This window comes from Chiloscyllium plagiosum, unplaced genomic scaffold, assembly GCF_037043375.1.
Source record: "Chiloscyllium plagiosum isolate Xiang-an unplaced genomic scaffold, Cpla_swu_hap1 HiC_scaffold_24, whole genome shotgun sequence".
In the NCBI taxonomy this organism is placed as follows: Eukaryota; Metazoa; Chordata; class Chondrichthyes; order Orectolobiformes; family Hemiscylliidae; genus Chiloscyllium; species Chiloscyllium plagiosum.
This window is the reverse complement of record NW_028270162.1, coordinates 15130080-15150473: the sequence shown is the minus strand read 5'-3', so window position 1 is coordinate 15150473 and position 20394 is coordinate 15130080. Positions and strand designations below refer to the sequence as shown.

The following is a 20394-nucleotide window of genomic DNA, read 5'->3' as shown; positions in this document are numbered from 1 at the left end:
TTCCCCTTCCCCCCCGATCTACACTGCTTCCCCTTCCCCCCCGATCTACACTGCTTCCCCTTCCCCTTCCCCCACCGAGCTACACTGTTTCCCCTTCCCCCCCGATCTACACTGCTTCCCCTTCCCCTCCCCCCTGAGCACAGTGCTTCCCATTCCCCTCCCCCCCGAGCTACACTGCTTCCCCTTTCTCCCCGAACTACACTGCTTCCCCTTCCCCCCCATCTACACTGCTTCCCCTTTCTCCCCGAACTACACTGCTTCCCCTTCCCCCCCGATCTACACTGCTTCCCCTTCCCCCCCGATCTACACTGCTTCCCCTTCCCCCCCGATCTACACTGCTTCCCCTTTCTCCCCGAACTACACTGCTTCCCCTTCCCCCCCATCTACACTGCTTCCCCTTTCTCCCCGAACTACACTGCTTCCCCTTCCCCCCCATCTACACTGCTTCCCCTTCCCCCCCGATCTACACTGCTTCCCCTTCCCCCCCATCTACACTGCTTCCCCTTTCTCCCCGAACTACACTGCTTCCCCTTCCCCCCCATCTACACTGCTTCCCCTTCCCCCCCCATCTACACTGCTTCCCCTTTCTCCCCCTATCTACACTGCTTCCCCTCCCCCCCCCCGATCTACACTGCTTCCCCTTCCCCCCGATCTACATTGCTTCCCCTTCCACCCGCGATCTACACTGCTTCCCCTCCCCCCCAATATACACTGCTTCCCCTTTCTCCCCGATCTACACTGCTTCCCCTTCCCCCCCCCGATCTACACTGCTTCCCCTTCCCCCTGCCGATCTACACTGCTTGCCCTTTCCCCCCCGAGCTACACTACTTCCCCTTCCCTCCCGATCTACACTGCTTCTCCTTCCCCTCCCCCCTGAGCTACAGTGCTTCCCCTTCCTCTACCCCCCCAGCTACACTGTTTGCCCTCCCCCCCCCGAGCTACACTGCTTCCCCTCCCCCCCGATCTACACTGCTTCCCTTCCCTCCCCAATCTACACTGCTTCCCCTCCCCCCCGATCTACACTGCTTCCCCTTCCCCCCACATCTACACTGCTTCCCCTCCCCGATCTACACTGCTTCCCCTTCCCCTCCCCCCTGAGCTACAGTGCTTCCCCTTCCCCTACCCCCCGAGCTACACTGCTTCCCCTCCCCCCCGATCTACACTGCTTCCCTTCCCTCCCCGATCTACACTGCTTCCCCTTCCCCTCCCCCCCGATCTACACTGCTTCCCTTCCCTCCCCGATCTACACTGCTTCCCCTTCCCCTTCCCCCCCTCCCCGATCTACACTGCTTCCCCTTCCCCTTCCTCCCTCCCCGATTCTACACTGCTTCCCCTTCCCCTTCCCCCCCCTCCCCGATTCTACACTGCTTCCCCTCCCCGATCTACACTGCTTCTCATTTCCGCTGAGTGCTTCATACCTGGTTTCCTCAGAAGTTCCCAATTTCATCTCCATCAGGTCACTCTTTCACTGGTCATAGAGATGGGCATGCAGTGAGTACGCGTGAGTTTCATGCCATCACTCTGTCTGGTAAGTTTAAAGGTCCCGCTTGAATGGACAATAGTCTATAGGTCTATAGTTGGTTTGGAGCTTAGTGTTCAAGTTGGCACAACGGGTGATTTGGTAAGTGTGTCGGGTTTTAGTTGGTAGTTAGATTTGGGAATTAGTCCGCGGTGTCATGGACAGCCAGGAATTGGAATTGTTGGGGTGTTCTAGAGTCAACCAGGAGTCAGTCTCGAGATTTTCTGTCTCACGTTTTCTGGGTTAGCACCATGGAACTGTCCAAACTTTCTAATGCCACCTCTGGTATGGGGAAGTTTCTTGAATGTTCTGGAAAGAAGGAAATTGCCCTTCACAACTTGAAATATCCAGGTGCTTGTAAGTTTTTAAGAACTAATTTGTATCGGAGTGTTTGATATAACTGTTGGAGAGTTCATTAATTTCCTTCCAGGAATCTTAGCAAATGTCAAGCCTGTTCAGATCCGGCAACGCAGTCAGGTCTGTAGTAAAACTGCACACTTCCTTCGTTCTAAAAAGGGTCATAGAGATGTACAACACGGAAACAGACCCTTCGGTCCAACCCGACCAGATGCTGACCAGATATCCCAATCCAATCTAGTCCCACCTGCCAGCACCCGGCCCATATCCCTCCAAACCCTTCCTATTCATATACCCATTCAAATGCCTCTTAAATGTTGCAACTGTACCAGCCTCCACCACATCCTCTGGGAGCTCATTCCATACACGTACCACCCTCTGTGTGAAAAAGCTGCCCCTTAGGTCTCTTTTATATCTTTCCCCTCTTGCCCTAAACCTATGCCCTCTAGTTCTAGACTCCCAGATCCCAGGAAAAAGACTTTGTCTATTTATCCTATCCATGCCCCTCATTTTTTTGTAAACCTCGATAAGGTCACCCCTCAGCCTCTGACGCTCCAGGGAAAACAGCCCCAGCCTGTTCAGCCTCTCCCTATAGCTCAAATCCTCCAACCCTGGCAACATCCTTGTAAATCTTTTCTGAACCCTTTCAAGTTTAACAACATCTTTCTGATAGGAAGGAGACCAGAATTGCACGCAATATTCCAATAGTGGCCTAATCAATGTCCTGTACAGCCGCAACATGACCTCCCAACTCCTATACTCAATACTCTGACCAATAAAAGAAAACATATCAAATGCCTTCTTCACTATCCTATCTACCTGCGACCCCACTTTCAAGGAACTATGAACCTGCACTCCAAGGTCTCTTTGTTTTGCAACGCTCCATAGAACCTTACCATTAAGTGTATAAGTCCTGCTGAGATTTGCTTTCCCAAAATGCAGCACCTTGCATTTATCTGAATTAAACTCCATCTGCCACTTCTCGGCCCATTAGGCCCATCTGGTCCAGATCCTGTTGTAATCTGAGTTAACCTTCTTCGCTGTCCACTACACCTCCAATTTTGGTGTCATCTGCAAACTTACTAACTGTACCTCTTATGTTCACATCCAAATCATTTATGTAAATGACAAAACATAGAGGACCCAGCACCGATCCTTGTGGCACTCCACTGGTCACAGGCCTCCAGTCTGAAAAACAACCCTCCACCACCACCCTCTGTCTTCTACCTTTGAGCCAGTTCTGTATCCAAATGGCTAGTTCTCCCTGTATTCCGTGAGATCTAACCTTGCTAATCAGTCTCCCATGGGGAACCTTGTTGAACGTCTTACTGAAGTCCATATAGATCACATCTACTGCTCTGCCCTCATCAATCTTCTTTGTTACTTCTTCAAAAAACTCAATCAAGTTTGTGAGACATGATTTCCCATGCACAAAGCCATGTTGACCATCCCTAATCAGTCCTTGCCTTTCCAAATACATGTACATCCTGTCCCTCAGGATTCCCTCCAACAACTTGCCCACCACTGAGGTCAGGCTCACCAGTCTATAGTTCCCTGGCTTGTCTTTACCACCCTTCTTAAACAGTGGCACCACGTTTTCCAACCTCCAGTCTTCCGGCACCTCACCTGTGACTTTCGATGATACAAATATCTCAGCAAGAGGCCCAGCAATCACTTCTCTCGCTTCCCGCAGAGTTCTCAGGTACACCTGATCAGGTCCTGGGGATTTATCCACCTTTAACCATTTCAAGACATCCAGCACTTCCTCCTCTGTAATCTGGACATTTTGCAAGATGTCACCATCCATTTCCCTACAGTCTATATCATCCATATCCTTTTCCACAGTAAATACTGATGCAAAATATTCATTTAGTATCTCCCCCATTTTCTGTGGCTCCACACAAAGGCCGCCTTGCTGATCTTTGAGGGGCCCTATTCTCTCCCTAGTTACCCTTTTGTCCTTAATATATTTGTAAAAACTCTTTGTATTCTCCTTAATTGTATTTGCCAAAGCTATCTCATGTCCCCGTTTTGCCCTTCTGACTTCCCTCTTAAGTATACTCCTACTTCCTTTATACTCTTCTAAGGATTCACTCGATCTATCCTGTCTATACCTGACATATGCTTCCTTCTTTTTCTTAACCAAACCCTCAATTTCTTTAGTTATCCAGCATTCCCTATACCTACCAGCCTTCCCTTTCACCCTGACAGGAATACATTTTCTCTGGATTCTTGCTGTCTCATTTCTGAAGGCTTCCCATTTTCCAGCTGTCCCTTTTACCTGTGAACATCTGCCTCCAATCAGCTTTCGAAAGTTCTTGCCTAATACCGTCAAAATTGGCCTTTCTCCAATTTAGAACTTCAACTTTTAGATCTGGTCTATCCTTTTCCATCACTATTTTAAAATGAATAGAATTATGGTCGCTGGCCCCAAAGTGCTCCCCCACTGACACCTCAGTCACCTGCCCTGCCTCATTTCCCAAGAGTAGGTCAAGTTTTGCACCTTCTGTAGTAGGTACATCCACATACTGAATCTGAAAATTGTCTTGTACACACTTACGAAATTCCTCTCCATCTAAACCTTTAACACTATGGCAGTCCCCGTCGATGTTTGGAAAGTTAAAATCCCCTACCATAACTACCCTATTATTCTTACAGATAGCTGAGATCTCCTTACAAGTTTGTTTCTCAATTTCCCTCTGACTATTGGGGGGGTCTATAATACAATCCCAATAAGGTGATCATCCCTTTCCTATTTCTCAGTTCCACCCAAATAACTTCCCTGGATGTATTTCCGGAAGTATCCTCCCTCAGCACAGCTGTAATACTATCCCTTATCAAAAATGCCACTCCCCCTCCTCTCTTGCCTCCCTTTCTATCCTTCCTGTAGCATTTGCATCCTGGAACATTAAGCTGCCAGTCCTGCCCATCCCTGAGCCATGTTTCTGTAATCGCTATGATATCCCAGTCCCATGTCCCTGAGCCCTCATCTATGAAGACCATCCCTGAACCATCCTGTGGATTCTCTGAACAATGAAGATATAGAATAAGAGGTTCACATTTCAGCAAGTCCTATTTTACTGTCAGCATGAAGCCAATCATAATGATTATGGTCACCCTGCCATTAAAATTATGAACATGGAAATATCAACTGAATGCATTTTAGTGTGTGTCTGGCAACATTACAGCAGTCGTTTCTATGTTCATAACAATTTATCTTCAAAATGGGTTATGCCATTAAAGGAGAGGAGCAGCAATCCATTCCCCTTTTACAGTTCTGACATGGGTTGCCTTTTCCGTAGAGAATCCCTTTCGGTTCATTGAAAAAGCTTCCTTTTGACAAATTACTCTTGGATTTGTTTTGAGGTAGAAATCGATGGCTTCATTAATGGCTTGAGAGATTGTCCACTGACAGAACTTCAATGATGAGCTTTCCCTCTCTCATGACGTTTTCTCCGGTTATGTCCCACTTTCAATGACAAGGTTCGATATGGAGCTGGCTCAAGCTCTGGGGGAAGCCGCCTTCGAAAAAACCCTTCGTGAGAAAGTTATTCAGGAAAACCAAACTTTGCGGACGGAGCTTTATCGGTCGCAGCAGGATGTGCAGGTGAGGCACAGATGGCAATGTGACTCCTTTCACCCTCTAGTAACTCGAATCTATAGATTACTCATCATGAGTGGGGAACACCATTGCTCATGTCATTTAAGGATGCCCCTATGATGAGTGATGAAATCCTTGTTGAATAGCTTCTTTCCAGCTGCTAAGAGCTGTGCTGTCTTTGTCTTTGAGTTGATAAGGTATTATCGTCTTCCTCTTCTTTGGCTTTCAATTGCAATTGTAGAGATTAGGCAGTATCCTGGAGCACCAATCTGTAGAGACAGGCTATTGGAAACATGACTGGGATGCCCTCCTTTCTTTGCAGGGATCCTTAGCTTACCTGAAGCCCACACTTATGGAAAAATAACACATTCTCTGACTCATGTTGCAAAGAACATCCACGCAGTTGTTACTGTCTCAGATTCCTAACTTCCACAGTGAATTCATGAGCAGTGATGTGTTGGAGGTCCTGTGCACTTCAATATGTTCCTCGCCACTTGCAACTACCCACACTTACCATGGGCAATTCCTTTTAGAGTTATACAATCATCGAGTCATAGAATTGTACAGCATGGAAACACCCTTCAGTCCAACTTGTCCATGCTGACCAGATATCCTGAATAAATCTAGTTCCATTTGCCAACATTTGGTCCATATCTGTCTAACCCATTCCCATTCATATACCCATCCAGAAGTCTTTTAAATGCTGTAATTGTACCAGCCTCAATCATGTCCTCTGGCAGCTCGTTCCACACATGCACCACAATTTGTGTGAAAAAGCTGCCTCTTAGGTCCGTTTTATATCTTTCCCCTCTCACCTTAAACCTATGCCCTCTAGTTTTGGACTCCCCTACCCTGAGGAAAATACCTTGTCTATTCACCCTATCCATGCCCTTCATGATTTTATAAACCTCTGTAAGGTCACCCCTCGGCCTCCGATGCTCCAGGGAAAACAGCCCCAGTCTATTCAGCCTCTCCCTTTCTCTCAGGCTCTCCAACCCTGGCAATATCCTTGTAAATCTTTTCTGAACCCTTGCAAGTTTCACAACATCCATACTATAGCAGGAAGACTAGAATTGAATGCAATATTCCAAAAGTGACCTAACCAATATCCTGTACAGCTGCAACATGACCTCCCAACTCCTATACTTACTGCACTGACCAATAAAGGCAAGCATACCAAATGCCTCCTTCACTATCCTGCCTACCTAGGACTCCACTTTCAAGGATCTATGAACCAAGATCTCTTTGTTCAGCAACACTCCCCAGGACCTTACCATTAAGTGTATAAGACCTGTCCTGATTTGCCTTTCCAAAATGCAGAACCTCACATTTATCTAAATTAAACTCCATCTGCTGTGCCTTGGCCCATCTGATCAAGATCCCATTATACTCTGAGGTAAACGTCTTTGCTGTCCACTACACCATAAACTTTGGTGTCATTTGTAAACTTACTAACTATACCTCCTATGTTCACAGCCATTTATATATATATATGACAAAAAGCAGTGGACCCAGCACGATCCTTGTGGCACACTGCTGGCCACAGGCTTCCAGTCTGAAAAGCAGCCCTGCACCACCACTGTCTGTCTTCTACTTTTAAGCCAGTTCTGTATCCAAATAGCTAGTTCTCCCTATATTCCATGTGATCTAACAGTTGGACAGTTAACGCTGACCATGAACCATTATGTTGGCAAAGAGTTGATTAAATCTTGGACAGTTCAATACATTCTTTGCACTTCATTGTCTCCCTGCTGTATTTATAGATTTATAAAACTCTTCTTGGCTCCCTGTGTCCGTGCAATGGCCAACTTTTATGTCATAGATAATTCTGTGTCAACTTGTTCTCAACATAACTAGACTGGTGTAATGGGAGAAACGAGGATATCATGGATCACAAGCTTAGAGAATTTAGTGCCTTTTAGAAAGATGGACTGGTGTTTATAGAATATAGGAGCAGGAGTAAGTCATTCAGCCCTTCAAGCCTGCTCCACCATTCAATGCCATCATGGCTGATCATCCAGCTCAGTATGCTGTTCCTTTTGTCTTTGATTTAGTCAAAAGAGGAACAAATAAAGACTTGGTGTTTCATGGTTGCTCATTTGAAACTGTACATTCCTATGGTTGCATGAGATTGGGGAGTACTTGCAGGTGCATGGTAGGACAAGGTTGACTCAGCACAGCTTCATCAAGGGGAGGTCTGCCTGACAAATCTGTTGGAATTCTTTGTGGAGGTAACAATCAAGTTAGACAAAGGAGAGCCAGTGGGTGTGATCTATTTAGATTTGCAGAAGGCCTTGACAAGGTACCGCACAGGAGGCTGCTAAAGAAGGTAAGAGCCCATGGTGTTGGGACAGGGTCCTGGTACGATTAGAGGATTGGCTGACTGGGAGAAAACAGAGAGTCGTTTTTAGGATGGCAGCCAGTGACTTGTGGAGTTCCACAGGGGTCCGTGTTGGGACCGCAGCTATTCATGTTATACATTAGTCAACTGCAAGATGGAACTGAGGGAATTATTGCTAAGTTTGCTGGTGACACAAAGGTGAACAGAGAAACAGATACTGATGAGAAAGCAGGCAGACTGCAGAAGGACATGGACAGGCTGCGAGCGTAGGCAAAGAAGTGGCAGATGGAATATGTGGGAAATACTTCAGAAATCTGACGCACAAAGGGAGTTGGGAGTCCTAGTTCAGGATTTTCTTAAGGTTAACATGCAGGCTCAGTTGGCAATGAAGAAGGCAAATGCATTATTAGCATTCATTTCAAGAAGACTAGAACACAAACAGAGATGTACTATTGAGGTTGTTTCAGGCTCTGTTCAGACCACATTTGGAATATTGTGAACAGTGTTGAGCTCCATATCTAAGGAAGGATGTGCTGGCATTGGAGGGGGATCCAGAGGAGGATTACAAGAATAATCCTGAGGATGAAGGATTTATCACTTGAGGAGCTGTTAAGGACTCTGGGTCTGTACTTGATGGAGTTTAAAAGGATGAGAGGGATCTGTTTGAAACATACAGAATACTGAGAGGCCCAGATAGACTGGACATGGAGAAGGTGCTTCTGTTAGTAGGAAAGACTAGGACCTCAGGGAACAGCCTCAGATTGAAAGAGATGATCGTTTAGAACTCTGAGGAGGAGGAACAGTTTCTTCAGCCCTGAGGCTGATTAATCCTTGGAATTCATTACAGCAGAGGGCTCTGGGGACTAAGTCATTGGGTGTATTTGTTACGGACTAAGCCACACCCCTCAAAGCATTTTTAAGCAGGTCGCCCAGACTGTAACTTTGCTATTTGTTTTAGCTAAATCTGGAGTGGATATTCCCAGAATGAAATAGCTGGTTCAACTGCCAAGTTTTAAACAAACAGAATTTATTTACAAAATTACAGAATGAAACACAAAGAACAGAAAACAGAACCCTGGAGAACTAATCCTGCCCAAACCCAACTTAAGGATGCTGTTCCAAAAATACATTTGACAGTCCCAATACACGCAAACCTTAATGATACAGATAGCTTAGTTTGTGAAATCAGACAGAGAGAGGTCAGCAGCTTGTTTCACACATCCCCTACTGCAACTGAATTGACTGACGTTCTGAACTGAATAAAAAAAACACCCTCTAATCTCAATGAAGGCTAGCTATGCAGCTAGCTGGCCACCCCCCTTTGAATATTCCGGTTTTTCTTAAATACATGAAAGCTTCTGGCCTGAAGCACTATCTGTTAGGGGTAAACAAAGGGACCCCAATAAAACTTTCAAATCCAGCCTAGTTGGAGCCTGGCAAATTACCCCCTGTCTGAAAAATAGCTCAAGGGCATAGTAACCTTGTAAAAAGAACCAGTATTGTGATATATTTAAAATAGATAGATAGATAGATTCTTGATTTGTAACAGGATCAATAGCTACGGGGAGAAAGCAGGAGTATGGGGTTAAGAGACATACCAGCCATGATCAAACAGTAGAGCAGAGTCGATGGGTGGAATGGCCTAATCCTGCTCCTGTGTCCTATGGTCTTATGTATTGATGAAGGTGCTGGTGTTGTTGTAGAATACTTATAGCCCTCATGTCAATTCATCCTCAAGAAACAATGGGGGAATGTATGCCCAGAAATCAATGTCCATGTTTGTGGATTTTTTTCACATATTAAAGCATGGATTAGACATGAGGGAATCCTAAGCTGAGAGATAGCAATGGAGAATCAGAAGGTAGGACAAACTTGCCCACTCTCCCTACTCAGTGCTTGCAGAATATATATTGTATATAAATGCCTGGTGAAGCTTCTCTATTATTCCACTTCCACAGTCAATCAGGGATTGGGACTCACCTATGATTTCTCTGCTCCTAAATGTGAATAGTATTGTCACTTGAACACACAAGTACTGCAGCAGCAAGGTCTTGATATTGACCTTAGCAAGAAAGTCAATGCAGTCTTTTTAAAAAATTTCTGTCTTGTTTGACAGGAAAAAGAATCTGAAGTCACAACGCGAAATGAGAAAATAGCAGAACTGCAAGTGGAACTGGGTGACCTGACATCTCGTGAGCCGCAGAGCAAGGAGACTGTGGCCCAGATAAAGAAGCAGCTTCGACATCTAGAGGCTACAACAAAGGAGCAAAGTAAAGAGATCAGTCAGCAAGCGGGAACTATAGAACAACTGGAACAGGTCAGCCACGACTTGATCATCCAACAACCAGCCACCAATTTTAACTTGTAGCTTTCTGTCTCCAGTCTAAAGCAGGAGGCTTGGCAATTGCGCAGGAACTCAAAATCAAGCCTCTAAACTATCTGCATTCAGACATCTCAGTAGAGGGGCTACTGTCTAGTAAGCAAGGGAAGGAACTTTGACCAATATTCCTTCCCTATTCTATGAACCCTGAGCCCATTGCAATCTTTGTCACTTGAACACACAAGTACTGCAGCAGCAAGGTCTTGATATTGACCTAGCTGGATCTGTCACTGATTGAAGAAATTTCTCGTACTGCTTCCCCCACATCCCTCAACCTTTCTTATTTCCAAGCTCTCGCACCTGCCTGGAAATGTTTGCATAGCTGTTTTCAGTGTGTTTCTATTGGTTATTTGATCACTGTCCCACTGAGATGTCCTTCTCTCTCAGGAAGGCTAAATTTTCACCTGGTAAGACATGAGAGCCTTGAGTCAAATGGACTTTGAATTGTGATACCCCACTGATGGTGCAGTCACTGTGCTATCACATGGAAATTTCTTGCTGTTGGGCGATGATGGGTGGAAGGTGGTTAAGTTGATGATGGATGTCCCATTGGACAACTGGTCCTTCAGATTTGCATTTTTGCTTAGTAGCTGTCCTATTGCAGAAGCCAACCTCTTCAGTGCTCTCAGTTAGAGGAAGGGAGCGATAAACAAGAATGGAATTGGCTTAAGACATACTATTGAATTCAGTCTCAGTAAATCCAAACTAACCCAGAGTTATCACTACTATGCATGCATTCACACTGGCAGATACAGTCCAAGGCATCACTGGGCAAGATTGCTGGCTTTATGTGACTTAGTGACCATTGGGTGGAAGTGAGGATAAGGCTCCAATCCTCTGTGCTTTTCCCCTGATTGAAGAGATTATGAATACTTACAGCCTCAATGCAGCCAATTTCCCAAATGTGTCAGTGGGGCTGATGGCACCACCTTCTGTCAACTTTAGGAGATTTGGGTGGCTGCAAAAAACTTCACGGTTTAACTCATGTGGTCTCATGAGTTCTCACTCCTGTATAACCACTCATTCATTACTGCTGAATGGCTTCATTGATACCCCAGCTTTGCAAAATCCTGCCGACTGGTCTTCCATTGGCTGGGATGCATGTTGGAGGTGATGAGGGACCTCCTGCCGATTGGTCTTCCATTGGCTGGGATGCTTGTTGGAGGTGATGAGGGACCTCCTGCCGATTGGTCTTCCATTGGCTGGGATGCTTGTTGGAGGTGATGAGGGACCTCCCAGAGCTGGTTGCCACGGTCTGCACTATCCAGATGTTCTGGGAAGAATCTGCTTTTTGATGAGATGAAAAGGGCAGTGAATTGATTTCTATGTCAAATCAGGAATACCCTTTGAACTTCCAGCATGTGTTATATATTTAAAAAGTCCACTTTCACTGAGGACAGAGAAACCATAACATGTTTAATTTATAAAACCACAGAAGCAGGCGTTTTATGGGCCTTGCTAGTTGCTTTGTTAATTCAGTGTGGCGCACGTTTGGCCAAAAGCATAAATGATCACTTCCGCTATCCAGGTTTAAAAACCCAGTACAGGATATTAGTTATTAAATAACAAAAGTAACCGATGGTGCATTGACAGAACTGCGTCTTTGGGTTGCCTGGTTTTCAACTCACCCAGAATGATGTGCAAATTCTTAATAGGACGTAACTTGAAAGTGGAATGTGGCTTTTTATTATTTTAATCAGAACAGGCGAACCTTCAGCCTATCACGCCTCTTCCTACAATCAATGGGTTCATGGCTGATCAACATCAAGCCAGCTCATTACCAAATCCGAATCCATTAACCACTCCCTCCCTATTCTCCCATCCCAGGGTAACTGTTAGTTGCTGACTGTCGTTAATTATGTTTGGCTGTACCCCAGTGAGCAGACTATTCTTTCAGAAAAACAAATGGAAAAAAATTCAGGAAAAGCAAGAAAGACCTTTTAACCTGGAATATGTTGGCTGATGAAATGTTTATGAAGTTGTCTTGATGTTGCAGTATATTTACTGATTATTTTCCCATTGTTTTAACCTCTGTTTGTTCTCATTCAGCAATTGGTTTCTCTCTCTGTTTTATATTCCTACTGGCTTCCCACCGGTTTCCTGATTGGTTCTCATTCTTTAAATTTTGTTCTCACTTTTCCTTAGTATTGATACTTAATTCTCAGTCCTTTTCATTCCCTCTGCCTGCATTTCCTTCTTTTTCACTCCCTCCATCTTTCTGTTTTTCTTTTCCTATGAGCTTCCTTCCTCAGCACCACTCTTTGCTATGAGCTGTCCTCTTGCTCTCTCTCCTTCTCTCACTCTCTCCTCATCTTCCTGTCCCTTCGTTCAGACACATTTACGGTTTGAAATCGAGATGGAACGACTGAAGGAGATTCATCTAAAGGAACTGGAAGACAAAGAGGAAGAGCTGGAGGATGTTCGCAAGTCGTGCCAGAGAAGGGTATGTTTCTTATGGTGCCTTGTAACACAGTGTGTGTGTCAGATCTATCCTTGTACTAACTGGGTACTAACAAATATAGTGCATACATGTTTCAAACTCACATGTGGGCATTCCTTCTTTCTTTATTTAGTTGTGAGCATCACTGACTAAGCCGCAGCATATTGTATATCCCCAATTTCCCTTGAAACGTCACTGGACAGCTGCACTGAATGGCTGCAGGCTTTTGCTTTAGTTGCATCCAATGGTTAGAAAGGGAGTTCCAGTTTCTTTGACTCAGTGACCATGAAGAATTGGTGATATAGATCTGAGGAGAAAGTGAGGACTGCAGATGCTGGAGGTCAGAGTTGAGAGTACGTTGCTGGAAAAGCACAGCAGGTCAGGTAGTATGCAAGGAGCAGGAGAATCAATGTTTCGGACGCAAGACCTCCTGATGAAGGGCTTATGCCCAAAATGTTGATTCTCCTGGCCCTCAGATGCTGTGCTTTTCCAGCACCACACTCTTGCCACAGATCCGAGCCAGGATGGTGAAGGGATGTCTGCTGGCCTTCTCCTTCCAGACGATAGAGGCCATGGTTTGAGAGGTGCTATTGAAGGAGCGAGGTCTCTTGTTACCACCGTGCATAGGTGGTTCAGGGAATGGATGAAATGCATTGCCAATTTGGAACACCGTCTGGCGAAAGACGATGCTTGACCCGAGAACCCTGTCATCCACTTCGAGGTCTTGTGTAGTTGTGCTCTTGAAGACAATTCTGATAGGGTGGAGGGGCTGCTCTAATTGCTGTGTGAGGCCTTTGAGCAGCTCAAGCTGTTGTTGGGCACTGTCACCTCTGATGTTTTGCGGGTCCTTTCTCTTTGGTACAGCTCCGTCAGTTGGAGATGCAGCTGGAGCAGGAGTTTGAGGAACGCCAGCTGATCCTTCATGAGAAACAGGACTTGGAGGGGTTGGTTGGAACACTCTGTGAGCAGGTAAGTCACTGCTTCATTGATGTGATGGGGATTATATAGTGATGTTATGGAAATGCTATAGAAAAACGATGATTGCCTCCAGCAGTCATAAAGGAATTACTTCAGAATTTATTGGATAGGCCTGTCAGGATACAATGGATGGGCTGAAAAATTAAACAAGAACTACAAATCTGAACAAAACAAAGCAGAATGTGTTGGAGAAACTCAGCAGGTTTGGCAGTAAGCAGAATTAACCTTTCGAGTCCAGTGACATTTCTTCAGAAGAAATGTTAATTCTGTTTTCTCTCCACAGATGCTGTCAGACCTGCTGAGTTTCTCCAGCAATTTCTGGTTAGGCTGAATAATGAAGTCCAAGGGAGACCTGAAAAAATTCTGAAAGGCTTTAATAGTGAGGATAAAACGTGTCACGAATGTTACTTGCCAGCCCACTAATCAGCCCAAGCCTGCTGTCCAGGTCTTGCTGTATTTGGACATGGATTGCTTCAACATTTGAGAAGTCGTGACTGGTGCTGAACATGGTGCAATCATCAGTGAACATCTGACCTTTGATGGAGGGACAGTCATTGATGAAGCAGCTGAAGGTGTTTGGGTCTAGGGCACTGCCCTGAGGACCTCCTGCAGAAATGTCCTAGAGTTGACTTTCCACAACCACAACTCTCTTCCTTTGTGTCCGGTCATCTGGTTTCATTCTCTTTATCAATCTTTGTAACAGTTGGCTACAACTAAGTGACTGTTCAGCTTATTTATGAGTCACCCATGTCACTATGGTAATGGAGATCCATGTGGGCCAGATAAGGTAAGGATGGCAGATTTCCTTCCTTTAAAGGACATGAGTAAATCAGATAGTTTTATGTCAAACTGACAATGGTTTATTGGTCCCAATTCAGTTAATTTATAGGTTCAGATTTATTAATTGAATTGAAATTTTAACCATTTGCCATGATGGGATTTGAACCCTTGTTCCCAAAGCATTAGCCTGGGTCACTAGGTGCTGAAATAACTCCACAGAGGCTGGTATCCTGTCACCAAGTCACCCTTTATTTCAGGTGACAAGGTGGCTCACTGCGCCAGGGACCCAGGTTCAATTCCTGCCTCGGGTGACTGCATGGGTTACCTCTGGGTGCTCCAGTTTCCTCCCACAATCCAAAGATGTACAGGTCAGGTGAATTGGCCATGTTAAATTGCCCATGGTGTTAGATGCATTAGTCAGGGATAAATATAGGGTAGTGGAATGGGTTTGTCTTTGAAGGGTCGGTGTTGGACTTGTTGGGCTGAAGGGCCTGTTTCCACACTGTAGCGAATCTAATCTTTATTTACACATGGTGAGTCATTGAGCCCACGCAGTGGAAACTGGGAATTAAATATTGGATCATCTATTGTGCCTGTGTCAGATGCACACAGTGGTAGCTCACCCAGATAACACAGTTTGAATCTTCTGCTGTAACTAACAGAGAGCATTAGCTCACAGCAACAATGTCTCCTGTACCACAGTTCACTGCAGTAAAAAGAAACCATGATACCTATATTTTATTTCTAATCAAGACATCCAGCTGGATGCAATCTCTAATATAATTTGGGTGAAATTGATTGAACTACTTTTTTCCTCTGGCATTGTAAACTTCAATTGGTGGGAACAACATGCACCATTCCTCTTTAAAAAGATTTCATCATATGTATTATTAAGTCAGGATATCTCCTAAAACACTGCAGTTTCAAAACTTAGTCCGTATCTGTAGAATGTGCATTGACAGCCCACAGAATTGTGATGTAGTCTACGTCACCTGCTCAGTTTGGGCTGTGACAGCAAAACAGATTTTAATAGAAATTTGCAGTCAGCAAATGTTCTCCGTTTGGCCAATCAATCACATCACAGAAGCCGGTACTGTCCACCTTTCCCCTGGTTACCTTTCCTGTGATACTGAGGGACTGGTTCAGTTCATTACTCCTGACTGAGACAAAATCAGTTCATTGGTTTGGGAATTGTTGACGTGAAGACAACATGTGACTGGCTAAAGGGCACAGAATGGAAGATAGAATACCTCGTGTGACCTGGAAATCTTTGGAATGAGCACAATACCTGTCAGCAGAGGATGAAGAGTTGGCTGCTTTCAGGATGTGGCTCTATACTGTAAGGGAGCTCAGGGGCTTCATAAATTTACAAGCAGCTGATTTATCAGACAACATAAAACCCTGTACATGTTTTATTTTATGATGTTGAACGTGTAGGAGACCCTTCTAGACAGTAGGAATAGTTTTCCTTTTGCATATTGTGGAATATCATTCACCTTGAGGGTATGGCTCCTTAGTTATTGGGAAGTTTGCAGCTCATTTTACAAGTATGACATTTACAGTGAGACATTATTCCGAATCTATCGCAATGACAAATGCAACCTTATTGCTTTTGTTTTTGCCTTGGAATAGAATCATAAAATGTGAAAACAGAAGCAGGCCATTTGGCCATTCGAGACTGCTCTGCCATTCGATGGGATCATGGCTCCTCAGAAAATCCTCAACTTCACATACCCCCATAGCCCTCAATTCCCTTTTGATTAAAGTGTGTCTATCTCATCCGTGACCATACTTAACAAATCCAGGTTATTTGATGCCTGGCAGTGGAGGTAATTAGGTTGGAAATGGCCTTGAATGGGTATGAAGTGAAGGTAATGCGAGGTCAGGTCCTGTGACTCACAAAGCTCGGTTCGGTGATACAGTCTTGAACAAACACATGGATCACCTGAAAGCTGTTTCCTTGAAAGCGGGGCAGCAGCAAAGCATACCTAGCCCCTCAGAATAGCCAGAAGACCTGGCAGAAGCCTTAGGTTCTCTAGTGACAAGGAAACCTCAGAGTCCAAGATGGCTGCAGCATCAAAACTATTACCGTCGGAAGAAGAGGAGGAAATTCTCCGGAGATGCTCTGCACACAAGAGGCGGGCTATGGTCCGGTACACACCACCCGTGTCAGAGTCTGAGTCAGAGGAACCGTACCTGGGGTGAAAACGTCGCAAGAAAAGCCACAAGAGAAAGACCTCCTGGACTGAGGTGGGGGAGGGATGTAGTGATTGGGATCAAATGGATCTTAAGTGCAAGTGAGGACTGCAGATGCTGGAGATTAGAGTCAAGAGTGTGGTGCTGGAAAAGCACAGCAGGTCAGGCAGCATCCGAGGATCAGGAAAATTGTTCAGATTCCTGATGAAGGGCTTTTGCCCGAAGCGTCGATTTTCCTGCTTCTCGGATGCTTCCTGACCTTCTGTGCTTTTCCAGTACCACATTCTTGAATCAAATGGATCTTGTTGACCATGAGATCCTTGATTGGGGTTGTTAACCTGGGCCAATCAGGAAAGCCCTGGCTGACCAATATAACCAGGAGATTGTGAAGGGCACTGCTTGTCACTGGCCACTCGGGTGTTTTCCTATCTTCCTGGTGGTGGAACTTGAATAAAGATTCGTGCACTTTGTGTCTCTCACTGTGTCTCACACCTGCACACACCCACCATGGGTGCTGGAGAAAAAATAAGCACTACCGCAGTTAGGTGGTAGTGTGGGGGTTTAAGAAAAAAAAAAGAAAAAATACATATATAACCAGGAGATTTAGAATCTCCTCCAATCAAGGGCTGACTCTGAGCTGTCCGGCCACACAGCCAGCGTACTGTGGTCTAGTAAATAAAGGATAACTTGGTGACAGGATATTGACGTCTGTGCTGTTATTTCAATTTGCTACACCTCTTTCTGTGTTTGAATTAAATTGAATTTATTTGTAAGAGCAGAGTCCAATATCTGATATACTGAGATGTATCAACCCTTCAGGAATGCCCTGCACTCATGAAATCCATACAGTGTAGAAAGAGGCCATTTGGCCCATTGAGTGTGCACCAACCCTTTGAAGAGCATCCCACCTAGAAACCCTCCCCCGACCAACTTTACCCCCATCACCCTGCATTTACCAAGACCAACACACCTCACATGCACATTTTTGGACTGTGGGAGGAAACCAGAGCAAAACCCACGCAGACACTGGGAGAACGGGTAAACTCCACACAGACAGTCGCCCAAGGGTGGAATCGAACTCAGATCCCTGTGAGGCAACAGTGCTAATCACTGAGCCGGGATATTAACCTGGATATTGCTGAAAGCATTCTGGGAAAAAAAAATCAGAGTTCTGTCAAACAAAATAATGTATTTGTTCAAATGCTTTGAACTCCATTGTATATTAATTCTAGAAATATTTGCCACAGTAAAAGGCTGTTGATCCGGATAGAGGAAGAAATCATATGACTAAAAACTCCAGGGGTAAACATAGTCAGTGTCGGGAATACTTGTTGTCTTCTTTGACTCCCGGTGAAAAGCTGCCAAATGGACCACACTCAATTGTCACAGCATCATAGTTAATTGAAAGATTGACGATGTTAGTAACATTTTGTTTTGAGTTTAATTTAATCAAATCTAGACTTTTAAGACTCTTTTCTACTATTTCCAAGATCTGAAATTGGATATTTTTCTGAGTTGTAGTGAAATTTGTCCTATGTTGACTACTGATCCAGAAAAAATCTACAGTAACCACATCCACTGCCTGGTGTACAAATTTGTTGCAAACATTGACCAATTCATACAAACATACATGTTGTGCACGGAACTTGAATTCATCCTTTACCAGATTAGACATTCCACTTAATAGTTGAGTTGACTTTTCTTGACATCTTTTTAACCTTGTCTTCCTCTTGATTATTTTAGTCACTGAGATCTCGATGTTGAAAGGATTCCACTATTGGTGTTTGAAGGAGAATAGAATAGGAGCAAGATAGGCCATTCATTCCCCCTAGACCACCCCCAAAATTCTATAAAATCATTGCTAATCTGGCCTTAGCCTGAACTCTTTCATGCCAGCTCCCCATAGCCCTGAATCCTTTCAAAAAAAGGATCGCAAACTTTAAATACTTTGTGACTTAGCCTCCACAGCACCCTGGGGTAGAAAATTCCAGACAACTTTAATCTCTGAGAAGAAATTCCTTCAGACATCAGTTTTAAATTGATGTCCCCTTATTCTGTAACTCTGTCCCTGGTTTGTGATTTCTCCACTAGTGGAAACATTTTCTCAACATCTATGCCCCTCAGAATCTCATATGTTTCAATAAGATCAGCCTTCATTTTCAAAACTCTCAGCCAGGGTTGGAGGATTTGAGCTATAGGGAGAGGCTGAACAGGTTGGGGCTGCTTTCCCTAGAGTGTCAGAGGCTGAGGGGTGACCTTATAGAGGTTTATAAAATCATGAGGGGCATGGATAGGATAAATAGACCTGGTCTTTTCCCTGGGGCGGGGGGTGTCCAGAACTAGAGGGCATAGGTTTAGGGTGAGAGGGGAAAAATTTACAAGGGACCTAAGGGGCAACCTTTTCACACAGAGGGTGGAACGTGTATGGAATGAGCTGCCAGAGGAAGTGGTGGAGGCTGGTACAATTGCAAGATTTAAAAGGCATCTGGATGAGTATATGAATAGGAAGGGTTTGGAGGGATATGTGGCAAGTGCTGGCAAATGGGACAAGACTATGTTAGGATATCTGGTCGACATGGACAGGTTGGACCAAAGAGTCTGTTTCTGTGGTGTACATCTCCTTGTTTCAAAAAACAAAGTCATTGTTGCTAAAGTTGGAACTCTCCTTGTTCAGATAGGTCACCGAGATTTTGATGTGGAGAAACGATTGCGTAGGGATTTACGACGGAAAAATGCACTCCTGGCTGATGCTCAGCTACTGCTGGGTACGATGCAGGATCCCGGTCAAACCACCATCAAGCAGGAAGCCGAGAAACTCCGGATACAGGTCAGTGAGAACCCACTGCATCCGGCTATCATCCCTGCCTTTGGAAATATAATCAGACGACATAACACAGTCGGTTCTGATATAACACAATAGTTCCGTTCTCTTGCAATCCCACGTTATAAGAAAATCGCACCATTTAAACCAATGGGGCCAGAATTGCGTTATAACCAATAGGAAAGTTTGTGTTCTACGAATAACGGTCTAAACTCTTCAATCATTTTCAAGCCAATTTGTGTTGAAGAAACACGCGTTATAGCAGAACCGACTGTAGGTGAGGGTGTAAAAGCTTAACTAATGTGGCTTTAGCAGTTGGTTACTGAGCCATCAGATTCCAGGGTATTGATGGAACCAGTAAATATTTATCTCTTTGGCTTCAGCTTTTCAATATGAAGCTCTACCAGATAATTTTGCTTCTCTCCTTCCAGTTGCGCCTTGTTTTTCTCAACCAACAACCCACCTGCCAATTTTGTCGCTTATAATCCTGAGTGCATTGTTGTTCAAATACCATTTTCTTGGTAATTTGATTCAGACCTTACGCAGTACCTTATCAAAAGTAAAAAGTCTAATTGTGAACGTAGTTGCATTGAGGGAAGGTCATTATGGCTAGGACCTCATCAGGTAAGAGTATTTTGTAACAGGATCACAAGCATACAGTTTAGACTGTCTACAACATGGGAGGAAGTGAGGACTGCAGATGCTGGAGAGTCAGAGTTGAAAAAAAATGGCACTGGAAAAGCACCGCAGGTCAGGCAGCATCTGAGGAGCAGGAGAGTCGACATTTCAGGCATAAGCCCTTCATCGGGATTTGTGTTGAAGTCACACTTTTCAACACTGTCTACACCATGCTCTGCAGCAACTTAGTGAAGTGCCTATGGCAGCACCTTCCAAACCCCAACTTCTACCAAGATGCACAAGGGCAGGGCTACATGGAAATTCCACCACTTCCCCTCCAAGCCACTCATCGTCCAGACTTGG

General features: G+C 44.7%; 1 protein-coding gene across 10 annotated transcripts in view; it reads left to right on the top strand.

Annotated features, from left to right (window-relative positions):
• Positions 1-20394, top strand: part of LOC122562395 (unconventional myosin-XVIIIb-like) — a 416560-nt gene that overhangs the window by 266904 nt on the left and 129262 nt on the right. For all 10 annotated transcript variants that reach the window (XM_087999921.1, XM_087999916.1, XM_087999915.1 and 7 more), the window contains 5 exons: positions 5360-5483; positions 9935-10135; positions 12531-12641; positions 13503-13607; positions 19267-19419. In XM_087999921.1, coding sequence (XP_087856047.1) covers positions 5360-5483; positions 9935-10135; positions 12531-12641; positions 13503-13607; positions 19267-19419 — 694 coding nt within the window. The remainder of the gene's footprint in view (positions 1-5359; positions 5484-9934; positions 10136-12530; positions 12642-13502; positions 13608-19266; positions 19420-20394) is intronic.